At 40.4% G+C, this 20058-nt stretch overlaps 1 protein-coding gene across 4 annotated transcripts in view; it reads left to right on the top strand.

The window, feature by feature from the left end:
* The window catches only part of hmg20a (high mobility group 20A), a 56386-nt gene extending 36521 nt beyond the window's left edge, over window positions 1–19865 (top strand). For 3 of the 4 annotated variants that reach the window (XM_069902526.1, XM_069902527.1, XM_069902524.1), the window contains 6 exons: window positions 648–780; window positions 1179–1216; window positions 9257–9332; window positions 12155–12370; window positions 15169–15301; window positions 18373–19865. In XM_069902526.1, coding sequence (XP_069758627.1) covers window positions 648–780; window positions 1179–1216; window positions 9257–9332; window positions 12155–12370; window positions 15169–15301; window positions 18373–18376 — 600 coding nt within the window. In that variant the 3' untranslated portion in view covers window positions 18377–19865. Of the gene's footprint in view, window positions 1–647; window positions 781–1178; window positions 1217–9256; window positions 9333–12154; window positions 12371–15168; window positions 15306–18372 lie in introns of those variants that run through there. The other variant, XM_069902525.1, reaches the window with a different exon arrangement.
* Window positions 19866–20058: the final 193 nt, after the last annotated feature.

Consider the following 20058-nt stretch of genomic DNA (forward strand, 5'->3'; position numbering starts at 1 on the left):
GGATGTTTACATGAAAGTGTGTCAGCTTAACTTCTGTGTGATAGATTCACATTCAGTTAAATTTATAAATGAATTTGCAGTAGTTTTCTTTGTGCCTCATTCATGCAGGTTTCAAGCAAGGTTCCCTATCAGGGTCAATGTAAAGATTAAGATGTGTGATAAATAACAACACAATCATCACCCTGATGCCTAACAGAGGTTTTGAAGGAGGTGGCCAAACAACACAGTGGTCCTCTGCAGAGTTTTGAATTAAATCAAGACTTTGGGAATCACTCTCTAACATCCAACGTACTAGCACAAGAACACACCAAAGCTCAATAAAATAATCTGTTTGCTTGCATTTAGTGATGTAGTTGCCTGCAGTAATCCAACTGACTCGAGAATTGATTAACTTCATTACAATTCTTTACTGGAATTGTATGTTTGCTTAGTGCCATCCGCAGTTAGATATTCTTGTTATTTTTCAAATAGAGATTGTTACAAGTGCACTGTGCACAAAGATTTTTAATCACTGAACTTATCTCTCTGTCATGCTCTGCTGCCTAGATAAATACCTGATCAGTTTGTGGGTTTTTTTTTAAACTTTGCATTATCCCTGTAAATTCCTATTGCATCCCAACCCTAATCGACCTTTTTTGCCTATCCAGCATTATTTAGATGAGGCAGAGAGAGATAAAGAGCGTTACATGAAGGAGCTGGAGCAGTACCAACAGACAGAGGCTTACAAAAGGTTCAGCCAGAAAGCAGATGAGAAACGACGGACAAAAGGGCTTAGCCAAGGTAAAAACATGTGGGACCTAACTTAACAAAAACTGTCAACAGTTTCATTGCTGCTTGAGTTAACTCCTGAAAAGTCTGAAATTCATGCACCTCTTTCTGCAATTCCTTAATTTTCAAATGGCAATTCCGAAGCTCTTTTTTTAAAACAACAAGAAACTGCAGCCAAGTGCAGACACAAATTTCTCTGGCTGTTTTCCAAAATATGAAGATTATATTCTGAGAATTGATATCCACGTTCAGAAGAATTGGATAAAACTAACCCAAAGAAAACATCGTGTTCATGTTGTTCTTTGACAAGCCAGGGAGCAATCGGAGGTTAGAGTCTGACATTGTAAATGGGTTGATTTCTTGAGGTATCAATGTGCAGAATGTTATTTTTGTTTCTTTCTGTCCTTTAGATGAAGGATCTCGAGCCAATAACATTCCTGTCATTGAGGTAGGGCACTTCATTTTATTTGTCCACAAGAGTAAATTTAATAAAGTAATTTGTGCCACTGAAGAAAAAAAGCTGCATGCTAGTGGACAGCTGAGAAGGGACATCAGTAAATAATTGAGGTGCAAATCCTTCTACTCAAGGCACTGGCAAGTTATCAGCAGTAATCCAACATCACAGGATCGCACGATATGGTAGAAGAAGGTCCACTGAGTCTGCTCCATCACCCACTCAGCCTCGCTCCCCAGCGGCCTTGATCCCCTGCCAATCTCTGTCTTAAATACACCCACAGCCACCTGTGGCAAAAGGTTCCTCTGACCTCACGACCGTCTTAACAAAAGAAATTTTTCTGCATCAGTGTTTCAAATTGATGTCCTTTTATCTTGACTTTAGTGCCTTCTTATCCGAGAATCTCCTACCACGGGCAACATCCTTGCCCACGTCTACTCGGTTCGGGCTTTTCAGCGTTCATAATGGCTCTGAGGTTTCCCCTTGCCCTTCTGTACTCCAATTAGTACGGTCCAAGAGTAGATAATCATTCCTCATACACTTACCCTTTCATTCCTGGTATTGTAAATCTTCTCTGAACCCTCTCCAATGACAGCACATTTTTTTTCTCAATTAAGTCACCCAAAATCGTACACAGTCTCAAGGTGAGGTCTCACCGGTGCTTTATAGAGTTCTCAGCATCACATCCCTGCTCTTTTTTTTTATTGTAATTTTTTATTTTTCACACCGTGAATCATTAAATTTACACAGTGGTCTTTTCTTCCCTTTTTCTCCCCCTCTTCCCTCCCTCCCCTCTACCCACCCCCCCCCCTCCAATACCCATAAATATTCAACATATACAATACAATAAAACCATAAAACAATATTTTCACACAAAGGAAAATAAAGAAAAATACGTCATCTATTTATTACACACTGAATCTAGTCGTTTTGTCTTCTTATCAGTATCATTCTCATTTTAGGGAATGGAGGTTGTAGGCAAGCTCTCTCTGTTGTGTTCCATGTATGATTCCCAAATTTGTTCAAACATTGTGACTTTATTTTTTAAATTATATGTTATTTTTTCCAATGGAATACATTTATTCATTTCCATGTACCATTGCTGTATACTCAGGCTCTCTTCCATTTGCCAAGTTGATATTATACATTTTTTTGCTATCGCTAAGGCTATCCTAATGAATTTTTTTTGTACTTTATCCAATTTGAGGCCTAATTCTCTACTTCTTGTGTTACTTAAAAGAAATATCTCTTTTTTTTATGTTATTTTTTGTAATTTTATTTAGTGTCTGATTTAATTCTTCCCAAAACGTATTCACTTTCTCACATGCCCAAGTTGCATGTACTGTTGTTCCCATTTCCTTCTTACAGAGAAAACATCTATCTGATAATGTTGGATCCCATTTTAAAAAATTTTTGAGGACTAATATATATCCTGTGTAACCAATTATACTGTATCATACGTAACCTTGTGTTTATTGTATCCTTCATAGTTCCAGAACATAACTTTTCCCATGTTTCATTTTTTATCTTTATGTTTAGATCCTTTTCCCACTTCTGCTTAGGTTTATAGTTTATTTCCTTTTCCTTATCTTGCAGCTTAACGTACATGTTGGTTATAAATCTTTTAATTATCATTGTGTCTGTAATCACATATTCAAAGCTGCTTCCTTCAGGTAATCTCAGTCTGTTTCCGAATTTATCCTTTAAATAAGCTTTCAGTTGATTATATGCAAACATTGTACCGTGAGTTATTCCATATTTGTCCGTCAACTGTTCAAATGTTAATAAATTATTTCCCAAAAAACAGTTTTCTATTCTTTTGATTCCTTTTCTCTCCCATTCTCTAAAGGAAAGGTTATCTATTGTAAAAGGGATTAGTGGGTTTTGTGTCAATAATAATTTTGGTGTTTGGTAATTTGTTTTTTTCCTTTCTAAGTGGATCTTCTTCCATGTATTAAGTAAATGACGCAGTACTGGTAAAATTTTATATTGCACCAGCTTTTCATCCCACTTATCAAGTATATGTTCCGGTACCTTCTCCCCTATTTTATCTAGTTCTATCTTAGTCCAGTCTGGTTTTTCCCTTGTCTGGCAAAAATCTGATAAATACCTTAATTGTGCGGCTCTATAATATTTTCTAAAATTTGGTAACTGCAAATCACCTTGATTATACCTCTCTGTTAATTTATCTAACACTACCCTTGGATTCCTCCCTTTCCACAAGAATTTCATTATTATTCTCTTTAGTTCCTTAAAGAATTTTTCTGTTAAGGGAATTGGTAATGTTTGAAATAAGTATTGTATCCTTGGGAACACGTTCATTTTAATGCAGTTTACCCTCCCTATCACGTTAGTGGTAATTCTTTCCAATGTTCTAAGTCTTCCTGCAATTTCTTTATTAGTGGCTGATAATTTAGTTTGTACAAGTGGCTTAAGTTATTATCTAACCTGATCTCTAGGTATCGGATTGCTTGTGGTTGCCATTTAAATGGTGATTCTTTTTTAAATTCTGTGTAATCCGCGTTACTCATTGGCATCACTTCACCTTTATTTGCCTTGATCTTGTACCCCGATATTTCTCCATATTCCTTCAATTTCTTATGTAATTCGTTTACTGATACCTCTGGTTCTGTTAGGTATACTATGATGTCATCTGCAAATAAGCTGATTTTATATTCTTTCTCCTTTATTTTTATCCCTTTTATTTTATTTTCTATTCTTATCAGTTCTGCCAAAGGTTCTATTGCTAAGGCGAACAATGAGGGGGATAGGGGACATTCCTGTCTAGTTGACTTACTTAATTTAAAGTGACTTGATACATATCCATTTATTGTTACCTTCACCAACGGTCCATTATACAATGCTTTAATCCAATTTATATATTTTTCTGGTAGACTGAACTTCTGTAATACTTTAAATAAGTAATTCCACTCTACTCTGTCAAAGGCTTTTTCTACGTCTAGAGCAACAGCCACTGTTGGTTTCTTATTTCCTTGAACTGCGCGAATTAGATTAATAAGTTTGCAGGCATTGTCCGCTGTTAGTCTTTTCTCAATAAATCCAGTTTGATCTTGTTTTATATTTTAGGTATGCAATCGGCCAATCTGTTTGCTAATAACTTTGCTATTATCTTATAGTCTGAGTTAAGTAGAGATATTGGTCTATATGATGCTGGTGTTAGTGGATCCTTCCCCGTCTTTGGTATTACTGTAATTATTGCTGTCTTACATGAATATGGCAAGTTTTATGTTTCTTCTATCTGGTTCATTACTTCCAGGAGAGGCAGAATTAATAACTCTTTAAATGTTTTCTAAAATTCTATTGGAAATCCATCCTCTCCTAGTGTTTTATTGTTCAGCAGCTTTTTTAATATATCCTGTATTTCCTCTATTTCAAATGGTTTTATTAGTTTATTTTGTTCCTCTTCTTGCAATTTCGGCAGTTCAATTTTAGCTAAAAATTCCTCTATTTTATCATCTTTCCCCTCATTCTCAGTTTGATACAATTGTTCATAAAATTCTTTAAATTTTTCATTAATCTTTGTTGAATTATATGTAATTTGTTTGTCCCTTTTCCTTGATGCCAATGCAGTTCTTTTAGCTTGTTCTGTTTTAAATTGCCACGCTAATATTTTGTGTGTTTTTTCTCCCAGTTCGTAATACTTTTGTTTTCATTATGTTCTTCTCCACCTTGTACATTTGTAATATTTCGTATTTAATTTTTTTGTCCACCAGATCTCTCCTTTTCGTTATATCATCCCTTTTTACTAATTCCTTTTCTGTACTTACTATCTCCCTTTCCAACTGCTCTGTTTCCCGATTGTAATCCTTTTTCATCTTAGTTACATAACTTATTATCTGCCCTCTAATGAAGTCTTTCATTGCGTCCCATAATATAAATTTATCTTTCACTGATCCTGTCTTTATTTCAAAATATGTTTTAATTTGGCATTCAATAAACTCCCTAAATTCCTGTCTTTTAAGTAGCATGGAGTTACCCTCCATCTCTATGATCTTGATGGGATGTCCTCCGGTTCTATTGCTAATAACCTGGGTGAATGATCTGATAGTAGTCGAGCTTTATACTCAGTTTTCCTAACTCTCCCTTGAATATGGGCTGACAACAAAAACATATCAATCCTTGAGTAAGTTTTCTACCTACTCGAATAATATGAAAATTCCTTCTCTCTTGGATGTTGCCTCCTCCATATATCCATAAGTTTCATTTCCTGCATTGATTGAACCATAAATTTGGCTATTTTATTCTTTTTACTTGTTTTTTGTCCACTTTTATCTAACATTGGGTCCAAATTAAGGTTAAAATCCCCTCCTATCAATATATTTCCTTGTATGTCTGAAATCTTCAAAAAAAACCTGCATAAACCTTTGATCCACCTCGTTAAGTGCATATATATTGAGCAAATTCCAAAATTCTGAGTATATCTGACACTTTATCATTGCATATCTCCCTGCCGGATCTATTATTTCCTCCTCTATTTTGATTGGTACATTTTTGTTAACTAGTATGGCTACACCTCTAGCTTCTGAATTATATGATGCTGCCGTTACGTGTCCTACCCAGTCTCTCTTTAGTTTGTTATGTTCTGCTTCAGTTAGATGCATTTCCTGCACAAATGCTCTATCTATTTTTTCCTTCTTCAATAAATTTAGTAGTTTCTTCCTTTTAATTTGGTTAATGTTTATAGTTATATAGTTTAACATGGCCATCTTATATTTTGCATACACCTCTTTTCCACCTCTTCGTCATCTCCATACCCCTTTTCCCCATTTTCATCTTTGTTTTCTCTTATTACACTTAATGTACGACAACACATTTAAGACCTAAAGTACCCCCGCAGTTCCCACATCCACTAATACCTTAACCCCAAAAGTTCCTCCCCTCTCTGAGTTGCCCCTTGCCAGGCAACCATAACTCCCCTTTTCTTTTGGGTTGCGATCTTGTTCGCATCAACTGATTTTGCAGTGACGGTTATTCCCCCTCTACCCAGCCCTCTCCAGAAAACACTTTTTTTAAAACACATATAACAAAGCTCTCTCTTCTTTTTTCCTCCCCCCTTACTCCCTTCCTTCCCTTCTCTTTCTCCTCTTTAATTCTTTACATATAAGTTGTTTTTACATCTTAATATATACTTTATCGCCGTTCTTCATTCTTGATACATCTCTTCATCTCCTCCTGTCCTGCAAACGTTCTGCGAATTTTTGCGCTTTCTCTGGATCCGAGAACAGTCTGTTTTGCTCCCCGGGTATAAATATTTTAAGCACAGCTGGATGTCTTAACATGAATTTATAACCTTTTTTTCCATAAAGTCGATTTCGCTGTATTAAGCTCCTTCTTCTTCTTTAAGAGTTCAAAACTTATGTCTGGTAAAAAGATATTTTTTGACCCTTGTATTCCAATGGTTTATTATCTTCTCTAATTTTATTCCTCGCCAGTTCCAGTATATTTTCTCTTGTCGTATATCTCAAAAATTTTACTAAGATGGAACTTGGTTTTTGATGTGTCTGTGGTTTCGGAGCTAATGCTCTGTGTGCCCTTTCTATTTCCATTTCTTCCTGCATTTCTGTCGTTGCCAGGACCTTCGGGATCCATCCTTTTATAAATTCCTTCATGTCTGTGCCTTCTTCACCCTCCTTCAGGCCCACTATTTTTATGTTGTTTTGCCTACTATAATTCTCCAACATATCAATTTTCTGAGATAACAACTCTTGTGTCTCTTTAATTTTTCTGTCACTTTCTTCCAATTTTTCTCTTGTCGTTTACTTTCAATTCTACAGCCATTTCCCGCTCTTCCACATTCTCTATCTTTTCCCTATTTCTGTCATTACCAGTTCTAACCTTTGCATTTTATCTTCTCTTCTTTTAATTTTCCTTTTAATTGCATTAAATTTTAATTCTTTTAGTGATCTCATTTGTTCTTCAAAAAAGACTTTATCTATATTCTGTTCATCAGTTTTACCTTCTATTTCTCTGTGAAGATCTTGGTCCTCTTCTTCTCTTTGTATCTGTGTCTCTTCTGTTTTTCCTGATGAGCTGCTTGTATCTCTTTATCGGGCCTCTTCTTGCTGGTCCTCTTGTTGCTGTTCATCCCCTCCTGGGCTGCTCGTCTGTCGTGTTTCCTGACGTTGATCTTCTTGTCGATCTTCCCTCCGTCTTTCTTCCATGTCTGTTTCGTCACACCCTCTTCTGCTGTCTTCCTTATCCTCCAGCTGAGAGCCCTGGTGTCGGGCGTCCCTCAGCTGCTCGGTCTGTGGCAGCCTGCTCCTCTGCTGAGCCCCCATCCCGCTGGTGTCCTGGAGAGGGCTGGTTTTCCCAACCAGCCACTGCTCCATCACGTGACTCCTCCACATCCCTGCTCTTGTATACTATTCCTTTAGGAATGAACATCAACAATGCATTTGCCATCTTCACCACCAACTCAATCTGGAGATTATACAGGTTAAGACTTTATTTCTAGGACCATCGAAGAATGAGGGGAGATTTGATAGAGGTTTACAAAATTATGAGGGGAATCGACAGAGTCAATGTGAGTAGGCTCTTTCCACAGATTGGGAGAGATAAATGCGAGAGGACATGGCTTTAAGGTGGTTTAGGGGGAGCATTAGGGGGAACTTCTTCACTCAGAGTGTTGGGAGTTTTGAATGAGCTGCCATCTGTTAAGTTTTAAGAATAAATTGAATAGATCCATGGATGGTACAGTCTGGAGGGTTATGGAATGAGTGCAGGTCAGTGGGACTAGAGGAATGATGTTTTGGCACAGACAAGAAGGGCTGAGTGGCCGTTTTCTGTGCTGTAGTTTTCTATGGTTCTATTAACTTTTAGGGTATCCTGTATGAGGACACCCAAATCCATTTCCACCTTGGAATTTTGAATTTCTCCCCATTTAAATTATCGTCTGCTCATCTATTTCTTCTACCAAAATACGTGACCATACACTTTCCAATATTGTATTTCACACCATTCATTATTCTGGTGGTGACATTAAATTCAGGTATAATTATTTTGTATAACATTTACACACAAAAACTTTTCAGTTGTGGTTATTGGATACAAACCATTGCTTGTACTCCTGTTCCCATCCCCTATTTCATAGGATATTATCCTTCAATTTTTTTACTGTGAAACATGAGTGTTTTGGAAGAAATTCTGCAATTATTAGAAGCTGGATGTGGACAATGAACTGTTGAAACAACGCTTGTTGAGATTTATTGTCAGAGTACCTATAGTCCCTGTGATCCTTAATTTTCAATTTGTAATCAAACAATTCGCATGTAATTAAAGTGTACATTCCAGACTTAATTCATGGTTATTTGTATACCTTTTGGTTTGACCATGTAAAAATGACAGCACTTTTTATCTCTCTTCTCTCTCTCTCTCTCTCTCTCTCTCCTATTTCTTATGGTCTTATGAGTTTGTGGCGCCACCTTTATGGCACCTATACCCCTTTCCTGATGGCAACAGCGAAAACAGAGCATGTGCTGGGTGGTGTGTATCCTTGATGATTGCTTCTGCTCTCCGACTGCAGTGTTCTGTGTCCACTACCTTTTGCAGGGCTTTATGCTTAGGGGTATTGGTGTCCCCGTATGAGATTGTGAAACCATGCAGCCGAGATACCACGAAACCCAGCCGCAGACAGAAGGTGCAAACTCCACACAAAGGGGACCCCACGTCAGGATTGAAGCAGGACTCTGGGGCTGTGCGGCAGTGGCTCAATTAGGTGTGCAGGATGCAATCTTGCAGTGTGGGAGAATGACGAATGGGATGTCACGAACTTCCTAAGCAGTGTTAAGCTTCGTGCATATCTTATGGTAGTCTGTTATTGAACAATGTAAGCGGTGGCCAGCAATTCTCCAGCTAATCTGGTTCAGCGAGCAGGTTGGGTGGTGGAAAAGAAAAAGTGCCTACAGAGTATTTTTACAGAAATCTATTTGATTGAGTTTCTGCAATTATTATTATTAAGTTTATAACATCAATAGACTAGAAGAGCAGTCATATTTATCGTTTTTTTTTTCACAGAAACAGGGGGACCTGAAGGATCGGTCTGTGTTGGATATTCCTATTTTCTCTGAAGAATTTTTAGACCATAGTAAAGGTAGGAAGACCCATTACAAATATGCTGAAGCTGTTTTTCATCTTTGGGAGAAATAAGAATGAAGATGCTTCTCTTTCTCCTACTGGAAAGGGCACCAGCCAGTGCTAACGGCAATTCTTTGTTTGCCTTGACAATTTGGTGTAATATTTTTTTTTGTATTATTACATTACAATCGAATCTTCCGTGATCAAAATTTATTGTAATGAACATGTCACGAAATCTGTTGTTTTTCGTCAGTATCACAGTGCAAACATGTATAAATAGTAAAACCACCCCGAAAGGCTGGAGGAACTCCGTCATCTATAGGAGACAAAGATACAGTATATTGCAAATGTTTCAGGCCTGAACCCTACTTCAAGAAATAGGCTCGTATTTCACTGTTTCAAACATTTCTATAAATCACCTTCCAAAATTTAAAAAAAAACAGTGCAAGGAAAGAGTCAAGGAAAGGTGGTTCATTGTCCATCCAGGAGTCTGATGGCAGAGGGGAAGAAGCTGTCTTTGTGCCGCTAAGTGCTCGTCTTCAGGCCCCTGTACCTTTTCCTGTTGATAGCAGAGTGAGGAGGGCATTTTCTGGGTGATGGTGGGGGTCCTTGAGGATAGAGGGCGCTTTCTTAAGACACCGACTCTAGTAGATGTCCTCGATGGAGTGAAGTCTGGTGTCCATGATGTCGCAAGCCGAGTTAACACCTCTCTGGAGTATTTTCCTGTCCTGAGCATTGGCAACTCTGTACCACAGTGATGCAACCAGCCCGAATGCTCTTCACGGTACACCCGTAGAAGTTTTCAAGAGAGTTCGGTGACAAACTAAATCTCCTCAAGCTCCTCACAATGTAAAGCCGCTGGTGAGCCTTCTTCGTGATGGCACCGACATGGAGGTCCCAGGACAGATCCTCAGAGATGTTGACACTCAGGAATTTGAAATTCTCGACCTCTCCACTGCTGAGCTCTCAATGAGAACTGGGTTGTGTTATCCTGTAAATGAAGGCATGGCTGTGCGAAAGCAAGCGATTGGATCCAAGCACAGCATTTCATGAAGAAAACTGTTCTGTTCAAGTTGTACCATGATGGTCACATATACCTTTAATTGTCTTTGTCTTGAGCAGCCATTTCTCAACGGGAGCCACGGACTGAAATCATAAGATTTTTTTATGTTGTCAGTTTGAAGAAACCAACTAAAGTTGACTCCCGATAAACTTGAACAGAGTCCTAAGGGGGTGGGGGGGGGGGGAACCATTGTCATAATAAGGTTGAGAATGGCTGGTCTAGTGTTTTGATGGCTTACTCAGGCTTTCACAACCTTATTTTTTCCTATGTGGGAAATCTTTTCCTGCCTTCAATTGTAAATCGTGTTTTGAAACTTGCACCCAGTCTTTTGTTCCCACAATAGCTGGAAACAGTTTGCTTTGTCTACCCTGTCCAACCTTTCATAATTTGTAATGTTTTTTATAATCTGAATTTTAAAAAGAATAAACTTTATTTCCTCATACAAACTTTTAATAATGGAAGAATTTCTTCTGATTTGTGAAGTTTTGGACTTTAGTAATGTTGTATGAACGTAGAGCCATTGAATGTTTTCAAGGTTGAGGTCAACTATGTAGGATTTGAGAGTTGAGGATCAGGCAGGAAAATAATCAGGCACGTTCTTATTTCCTGGGTGGAGCAGGTAACAGGGTTGTCGGATGAACTTTGCCGTTTCTTGTGTTTAGAGTTGTATTCCTTCTGAAGCTTCCACCTTTCCTCTCATTGCACACCGTCCTATCTAATTTTAGTTGTAGTTCGAGTAAATCATTGCAATATTGTGTTTCTCTTGAACTAAAACCTCTAATTCTATTAAAATTCAAGTTCACGTTTATTATCATTGAATTGTACAATTCCGTGCATAAACATATACAGACATAACACATACAAATGATACCTATGCAGTTTGTGTACACACATGTAAACATGAGTAAATATTGTTAAATAAATAATAGGGTCTACGAGGGGTTTGCTTGAGCAGTTCATTAGTTGTTCGGCAGCGTCACTGCCTACGGGAAGAAGCTGTTTCTCAGCTTGGTGGAGTTCTGATTCTGATATTTCCGATATTTATTTCCCGATGGGAGTAGCTGGAAGGTGCTGCATGCAAGGTGATAGGGATCCTCAGTAGTTTTGTGAGCCCTCTGCAGACAACGATCCTGGTAGATCCTTCATTGCGTTGGGGGGGGGGGGGGTGGGGGGTGGGGGGGGGGGGTGGGGGGTGGAGGAGGCCCCAGTGATTCTGCCATTCTTATGGTCCTCTGGATTGATTTTCTATCGAATCCTCTACAGAAGCCGTGCCACACTGTGATGCAGCCAGCCAGGATGCTCTCAATAGAGTTCCTGCAGAAAGTTGACAGGATAGTGGCCGGTAGCCTTCCCTGCTTCAGTCTTCTCAGGAAGATAAGTCACTCTTGAACCTTCCTGACAAGTGAGGAGATGTTGTGTGTCCAGGATAGTTTCTCTGTGTAAACCACAAATACCTTTGCTCTTACACACCAATAAGGTAATTTCACTCTGAACAATTCCTTTTTTAAAAAATTTCAAGCTTCAGATTTGCTTTTGGGCCGCACGGTTAGTGTAGCATTATCACCAGGATGGGTTCGAATCTCGCACTGTCTGTTTTCCCCGGGGGCTCTGGTTTCCTCCCACCCTTTAAAACGTACCGGGGGTTGTAGGTCAATTGGGTGTAATTGGATGACACGGGCTCGTGGGCCCGATACCATGCTGTATGCAAATTTAAATTTTGTCTCATTAATGTTGGCCTAATTTACAATAGATGCATTTTATGTTTTGACATGCAGCTCGGGAGAGAGAGCTCCGGCAGCTGAGGAAATCGAATATAGAATATGAAGAGAGAAATGCAGCTCTGCAGAAACACGTAGAGAGTATGAAAACCGCAGTCGAGAAGCTGGAGATCGACGTGATGCAAGAACGAAACAGGAATGTGGTCCTTCAGCAACACCTGGATACTCTGCGGCAGGCACTGACCTCCAGTTTTGCCACTGTACCGTTGCCAGGTACTTAGATCTTCATGGATTCAGGATGGGAATCTTTTAAAATGGAAAGTTAGATTTTCAAAAATTGGAGCCATGACCAAGCACGTGAGATGTTCTGATTACTGTTGAAAAATACGAGCCACTTAGCCATGAGACAAAATTAACTTGGTCTGGTTCAAGCAGTATACAAACGTGCCGGAGAAACTCAGCAGGTCATGCAGCATCCACAGGAAGTAAAAGGTAACCAGCGTTTCACGATAAAGGAAAAACGGGTAGATGCCGTTCAGTGGGGGAAGGGGGAAGAGCACAGGCTAACGGTTAAGAGGTAATGGATGAATTCAAGTGGAAGGGGAGAGGAGGGAGAAGCTGAGAGTGATAAGTGGAGAGGGCTAAAATTGTAAATCAGAATTGGGCTAGTTCTTCGTGGATTTTTTTTTGTGATCTATTGCCAATTCAATTCCAACTATAGGCACAAAATGTCTATAGTTGCACTAAAGACAAGCGTCACACTTTTAGTGGCTTGTGACATCTAATCAGAAAGGTGAGACATGGTCAAAACCAGCCATTCTCAACAGGGGCCATGGACAGAAGAACCTTATCCAACTCTCTCTTAAATCTATCCAGCAAATCCACCCTCACTACCCTCTGTGGCAATGCATTCCACAGACCCACAACTCTCTGGGTAAAAAAATTTCTCTTCATTTCTGTCTTAAATGGCCTTACCTGTATTCTTAAAATATCCCCTCTAGTCCTAGTCTCTCCCTTCATTGGGAACATGTGCTCTGATTTCACCCTGATAATCCGAAATACCTCAATCAAGTCTCCCCTCATCCTTCCAAACTCCATCGCATATAATCCCATTCTTTCTAACCTATCCGCGTATGACAATCCTGCCATCCCGGGAACTAACCTTGTAAACCTGTGCTGCACTCCCTCAATAGCAAGTATCTCCTTTCTTAAATTAGAACTGGACGCAATACTCCAGGGGTCTCACCAGGGTCCTGTACAACTGCAGGAGGGCTTCTCTACTCCTATACTCCAATCCCCTCTTTATGAGGGGAAAGAAAAAGTTTGGAAAAAAGCATTGGTCTCAACAATAGAGGTTAAGTTACTTTGGTCCAGTCTCCATTTTGAAGCCAAAGATTGTGGCTTTAATATCCTTTTGCTAATGAGGATCAATATAGTGACGTGTTCATTCCTCATTGAATAAATGTCTCAAAGGGCTCTCTGGGGCTTTGCTAAATTGACAGTGGAGATCGTACTTTGATTATCAAAGAACCTTTGTCTTTTCAAGTCGATGGAAAATCTGGATTTGAGAATTGCACTGAAAGTGGGGCAAGCGGGAACAATACCAAGATCTAAGAATGCTATTTCAAGAGATCTGGACTGAAATGACTCCCCATAGATTGGATTCAGTAGGGGTAGCAACAAGAAAAGACCATCAATAGAAATGCAAAATTCTGTTTCACTTTGGATAATTGAATGGAACATTGGAAACCAAGTTCACGGTACCACCACAATTGTACATTTAGTGCATGCAGCCAAGAATTAGTTTCCATCCCATAGGACAACTTTGACTTCCCTAACGTTCCAAAACATCAAAGATCCTCTGCTGTGATTTAACACCAGGTTTATAGAATTGGCCAGAGTAAGTGAGATAGTTGGGAAGATGCGTTAGACCAATTCCATGCACTTTCCAACCACGATACTGTAGGCCAGAATCACAGAATTTACAGTTTAAATTTTGAATGCTGATGTACAGCACGAAAAGGGGCTCTTCTGGCCCACGAGCCCGTGCCTCCCAGTTGACCTAGAACCCCTGTACATTTTTGAAGGCTGGGAGGAAACTGAAGTACTCAGAGGAAACCCGCGCAGACACAGGGAGAACGTATGAACTCCTTACAGAAAGCACGGGATTCAAACCCCATTTGCTGGTGCTGTTAACAACGTTGTGTTCATATAGATTATTTTCTAATTATTGCACAGCTGGAAAACCTGTTTTACACTTCCCCCAAAGGCAACAAGATTTTATTCCTCGAAGCATGTATTACTGTAAACCGACAGATTTTCCTTTTATTATGGTGAAGTAATTTACTTTTCCAGGTGTTTCCAGTCCTGGAGGTTTAGATGTAGATCTTTGAGTAGCTCAAGTACCAACGTGATCACTTAACGTAACGGAAGGTACATCTTAGCTGAGCTATCCATGTGTAAGAAATACTTGAACTTCCGGGAGTTGGGACGTTAGGCATGATCAAGGTTCAGCTAGACCAGTCCTCCTCCGCCTTTTTTCAGCTATAGCCCCCCACCCCTCCCAGGAGTCTGCTCAAAGTTTTGAGCCCCCTTCCCTATGAAGCAGTCCAGTTTTAGTTTCTTCTGTGCTTCTCTCTGACCGACTATATATAAAAAAAAATTATACAGTAAAACCCCTGGTATCTGGCATCTATGGGGATCGGTAGATGCCGGATAAATGAATTTTCTGATTGCTTGAGGTTGCATGTTGCATGAATTGCAAACTAACGGCAAGGCGCACTGTTTTCCTCTTTTTTAACCGATTGCTTGAATTCCAGAAAACGGGTTTTACTGTATTACATGAGGCAAAAAGAAAACCAGGTTTTTACTTAAATGTGCTGGGGCCCCTGTTGAGAACGGCTAAGCTAAATAGATGAATATTCTTTAAGTACTCAACCACATTCTCATAGGGACTAGAATTTGTGCAGCCAGCAGGAATGCCAAAGCAGTCGTCAAAGATGAAAGTCAACATGTTTTTAACCATGCTTTTACTTCTCTAAGTAGAACCTTACCTTAATTTTCTTTTGTAGATTCAGGGGAGACTCCCACCCTGGATACCATTGATTCGTACATGAGGAAACTACACGGCATTATTCTGTCAAACCCCCAGAATAATGAAAATCTCATTACTACAGTGCGTGACTTAGTGAGCCGGCTTGACAGGTGAGGGGGCAGATACCTGATCTCAAAATGTACTCTGAGGGTGTGTTGGCTTTTGTGAGGATTCTGTGTTTGCTAGTTAATTTGATTTCTAATTGGATGTAGACATACAACATGGAAAGGTACAGTTTATATAATGTTTGTGGACTGTGGAGCTCTGTGTTCCAGACTGGATTGTCAATTGCATCATTCTGATTTGGAGTTGCCAACGCTCAGGACAAGAAAAAAACTCCAGAGGGTTGTTTACTTGGCCTACGACATCATGGGCATCTCTTCACAATTGGGAAGGTGGTGAAAGCTGCAGGGAGGTTGGGTAGGGATGTCACTGGGGAAAATTGGAGGCCACAGGAACAAGTTGTAAACAAGATGATCTGGTCAGTGAATGAATAGGAGCGGTTTGAGAGTGAGAACATGGGCAAAAGAATGTAGGAGTTGGGAAATGCACAGCAGGATGATGTAGCTGGAAGATCAGACAGGGAACATCCAGAAGTAAAAAAGTGGAGGAAACAAACAAGCTGAATTAATATCACAGATGGTGGGAGAGAAAAGATTTGAAAAGGATCTGTGGAGCCACCTTTTTCTCCCAGAAGGAGACACCAGAAGAGGTGGGTACAAATATGTGAAAAATGTGGAGAGGTACTTAAGTAGGAAGATAGATGGGGCAAGAAGGACTCCCAAAGGGTCTCCAGCACTGAAGGCTTCCTGATCATATCGGAGCTCGAGTTGCTGATAGATCCAATGGGCCTGTGCGGTTACAGAGGCTGCGGGAGCGCTGGAGGTGAATCCATGGACACTGTCTCTGAAGGGGCTCTCTTTCTCTCTTGCTGTAAAGGATGCTGGGCAATACTAATGGCAACTCTTTGTCTGCCTTGCAGCAAGCAAAAAGAAATTTCATGTAAGATGACATTTTCAGTATGATTGCATGACTATGAAGGAATCTTGAATTCAATTTTAAATTTAGACATTCAGCACGGTAACAGGCCATTTCGGCCCATGAGCCTTTACTACCCAATTACACCCAATTGACCTACAACCCCTGGTACATTTTGAAGGGTGGGATCCAGAGTAATCCCGCAAGCACATGGGCAGTGTGTACAAACTCCTTACAGACTGTGCTGGATTTGAATCCCATTCACTGGTGCTGTAACTCCGTTGTGCTAACCGTGCCAACCTTGAAAATCTGGAAAGGTTTGAGGGAAATGGGGCAAATTCAAGCATGTGGGACTAACTTGGGATAGACAGGTTTGTCAGCATGGGCTTTGAACTGAAAGGCCTGTAAAACTCTGACTCAATCAATGACTGACACAGAACGGAAATCAAGTTATTTGATGTTGGAGAATTCAATATTGAGTCCAGAAGGAAGATGACAGGCTGTTCCTCAAGCTTATGTTGGAAAAGTGCAGGCAGCCAAAGACTGATAGTGGGAATGAGTGAGACAATCCAAGTCACAGAGTACAGGAAGCTTGGCATTGCCCCTGTGAACTGAACACGAATGCTTCGCTGAGCAGTCGTCTCTTCTGCTTCCTTTAACCATTGGAACGATTTAAGGTTAAATTCTGGGACTCCTGCCTTTCTATCCACAAGATCCAAATCAGAATTTATTGTTGTGAATGTTTTGAAATTTGTTGTTTTGCAGCAACGTCACAGAGCAAACAATCCGTAAACCACCTCACCAAGTAAATAAAATAGTGAAAGAAAAAGGAAAAAGTCAAAGTGAGGCAGTGTCTGTGGTTCATTGTTCATTCAGGAACCTGGTGGCGGAGGGGAAGAAGCCGTCCTTGCGCCGCTGAGGGCTCGACTTCAGGCTCCTGTACCCTTTTCCCAATGGTAGCAGAGTGAAGAGGGCATGGCCTGGGTGGTGAAGGTCCTGGAGGATAGAGGCTGCTTTCTTAAGACTCCACCTCATGTAGATGTCCACGATGGAGTGAGGTCTGGTGCCGTTGACGTCACGGGCCAAGTTAACAACCCTCTGGAGTTTTTTTTCTTGTCCTGAGCATTGGCACCTCCGTACCAGACAGTGATGCAACCAGCAGAATGCTCTCCATGCCAGAATGGTTCCTGTAGAAGTTTTTGAGCGTCTTCGGTGACGCACTAAATCTCTCAAACACCTCACAAACTATAGCCACTGACGAGCCTTCTTCGTGATTGCATCAACACGGAGGCTCCAGGTCGGATCCTTGGAGATGTTGACACCCAGGATTTTGAAGTTCCAGACCCTGTCCACTGATGACCCGTCGATGAGGACTGGGTCGTGCTCCCCTGACCTCCTCCTGAAGTCCACAATCTCCTTGGTGTTGCTGAGTGCAAGGTTTCTGATGTGACACCATTCAACGAGTTGATCTATCTCCCTCCAGTTCGCTCCCTTAGTGCCTCCTGTGATTCTGCCGATGGGCGTGGTGTAATTGGCAAATTTGCAGATAACATTGGAATTGAAATGATGCGCCAAGTTTTATTGTGTGCACACTTCTGTTCATCTCATTCCTTAAAAGGTAGGTTGGTTTTTGTATTAGATCAGGGTGAAATTCCAAAGCTGAGGGTGCATTTTATGAAAATGAAGCGTTGCGCATGCGTCAAAAATGAAACTAAAGCAAAAGGAGCAGAGTATGCCACTAATTTTTTCTTGTGGATTCCAGTTAAATCATTGCACATGCAAGATCGTCAATGCCACAAGCACCAACAACATTGTCCTTTGAAGCTATAACATGGATATGTAAAAAAAAATGAATGGAATCACTTTAATGATTGAAACCACAGGGGCTTCAAAAATCTCTTGCTCCATAATGGGAATAAGGTTCCCTGCAAGGAATTGGTTCCAAACATTGGAGGACAGAATATTGGAGGAGGAATGTTTATTCAAACCAAGGCACATCAATGCAGAACTATTTTGGGTCTTAACATCTGTTTTCAACAATGTTGCCTGATAGTGGCAGAAACCAGATGTGAAGGGAAAATATGTTGGAAGATTAAACTGAGCGGTTTTAACATCAGTCTTTCCATTCTGGCGAGATTACTAAATCTCTGCTGTGTTTTTTTTCAAATTTAACATGGACTCTTTCTCTTCTTTCCCCTACTAGTTGAAATTGTGATTGGTCTGGAGGTACCCGGCAGCTGCTCACGCAGCTGTGCGTTTTGAAATGGAAGGCACCGCTGGATTTTCATTGGAAATAAGATGGCAACTAATGTCCGTGGCCCTGACCTGAAGACTGTTCCTAACCAGGAACTCCTTCATTTTACTCGGCCAAATGTTGGAGAGCTACAGGGGACAGCCTCTTGTTCGCCGGCAACATTGATGACTGTACGCTCCTTGATTGTCTCATGCCAAATGTTCCTATGTTAATTGCATGTTAATATTGTGTTGAATTCGAGCCTTCGTGCTCAGTCAACAAAGTCCTTTATTTCAAAGGATTTTTTTTCTCCCTTCTCTGTATGTGGCAACAAGTCAGTTGAAGTTTAAAGAATTCATCCAGTTGTTTTGAGAAACTCCAGCATTTAAATTACTGATTATGCCACTGATTGAATTGGTCAAGAATACATTCAAAACAGCCCAAATTCAAATCCTGTTCTGCATCATCTTTTGTTCTCTCCTGCCAACTAAAGTAGCATTATCACAGAATCATAAACATTTGTAGCACAGGCCATTCAGGCCACGAACCCCTGCCTGGCACAGAAGAACCACTGAAGCTAACCCAATTCCCAACGATGTGCAAAAAAAAAAAAAATCCTTGAGTCCCCCTTGATTTCAATCCTTTCCCTTAAATCTGTCCCTTTCCTGCTGAGAACAACAAGGCTGGAATCTTGAGCAAAGTAGGTTGCTGGAGGAACGAGCAGGTCTGGGTAAAAGTAATCCCTTTATGTCGCAATAAAGGGTTCCAATCCATGGATGCTGCTCTGTACTGCTGTGGTCCTCCAGTAGTTCATTGTCTGATCATTATTATTCCTCTTTATCCTGTCGAGACTTCTGTAAAGTCCATAACCTGGTTTGAATCTTACACCCATTTTAAGTGGGGATTCCTGGCTGATCCAACTGGTCCCTTGCAGTAAGCAAGGTTACCAAGTCTCGTAAATCGACTGACCATGGGGAGCTCCAGTTGACCTCAGCCTCCTCAAACGTGGAGGAGTGAATAATCCATGTTTTCTATTCCCATCTGGAATTTCCCCCTTGAAAACGCGTCTTCAGTCAGAGAACAGCGCCGTCTTTAATAAGGAGCTTCAATCAAATGAAAGGGTAAATTTCAATACACATGCTCCCTGACCTTTTTTAAACATTTTCTAGCATTTTTTTAAATTTTATATTTGTTCAGCGTTTTCCTTTTGTCAATCAGCTTTAATTTGTGTAGCAAGATCGTTCAACTGTTGTTGGAGGGAAAAGAAAACTGGTGAAGGTGTGAATCTTGACTTCTACACTGATCCCCACCCCGACCGTGGAGCAGTTCAGTGTAGGTTTCCATGAAAAATGAGAAGTAAGTTAATTTAATGGGCTAGCATATCCCAGTCACACTGTCAGCAAAGAAAATTGGAATCTACTGATGTATTTTGCAGGACATTAAAGCCTGAACCTCAAAATGTTTGACTTGATTGTAAAGTTTTATTAATTACAGTTAAATGACCATGTCTTCGTTACAAAGACATAATCAAGTCATTCCATGTCAACCATACTGACTGGGAGGGCCTCGCCAAAGAATTGCTCTGCCTGGCGTTCCGCGATGCACAGTGGCACATCACAAGGTGCCAACAACTACAAAAAGTTCTGTGAGGGCAGA

This window comes from Narcine bancroftii, chromosome 11, assembly GCF_036971445.1.
Source record: "Narcine bancroftii isolate sNarBan1 chromosome 11, sNarBan1.hap1, whole genome shotgun sequence".
Lineage (NCBI taxonomy): Eukaryota > Metazoa > Chordata > Chondrichthyes > Torpediniformes > Narcinidae > Narcine > Narcine bancroftii.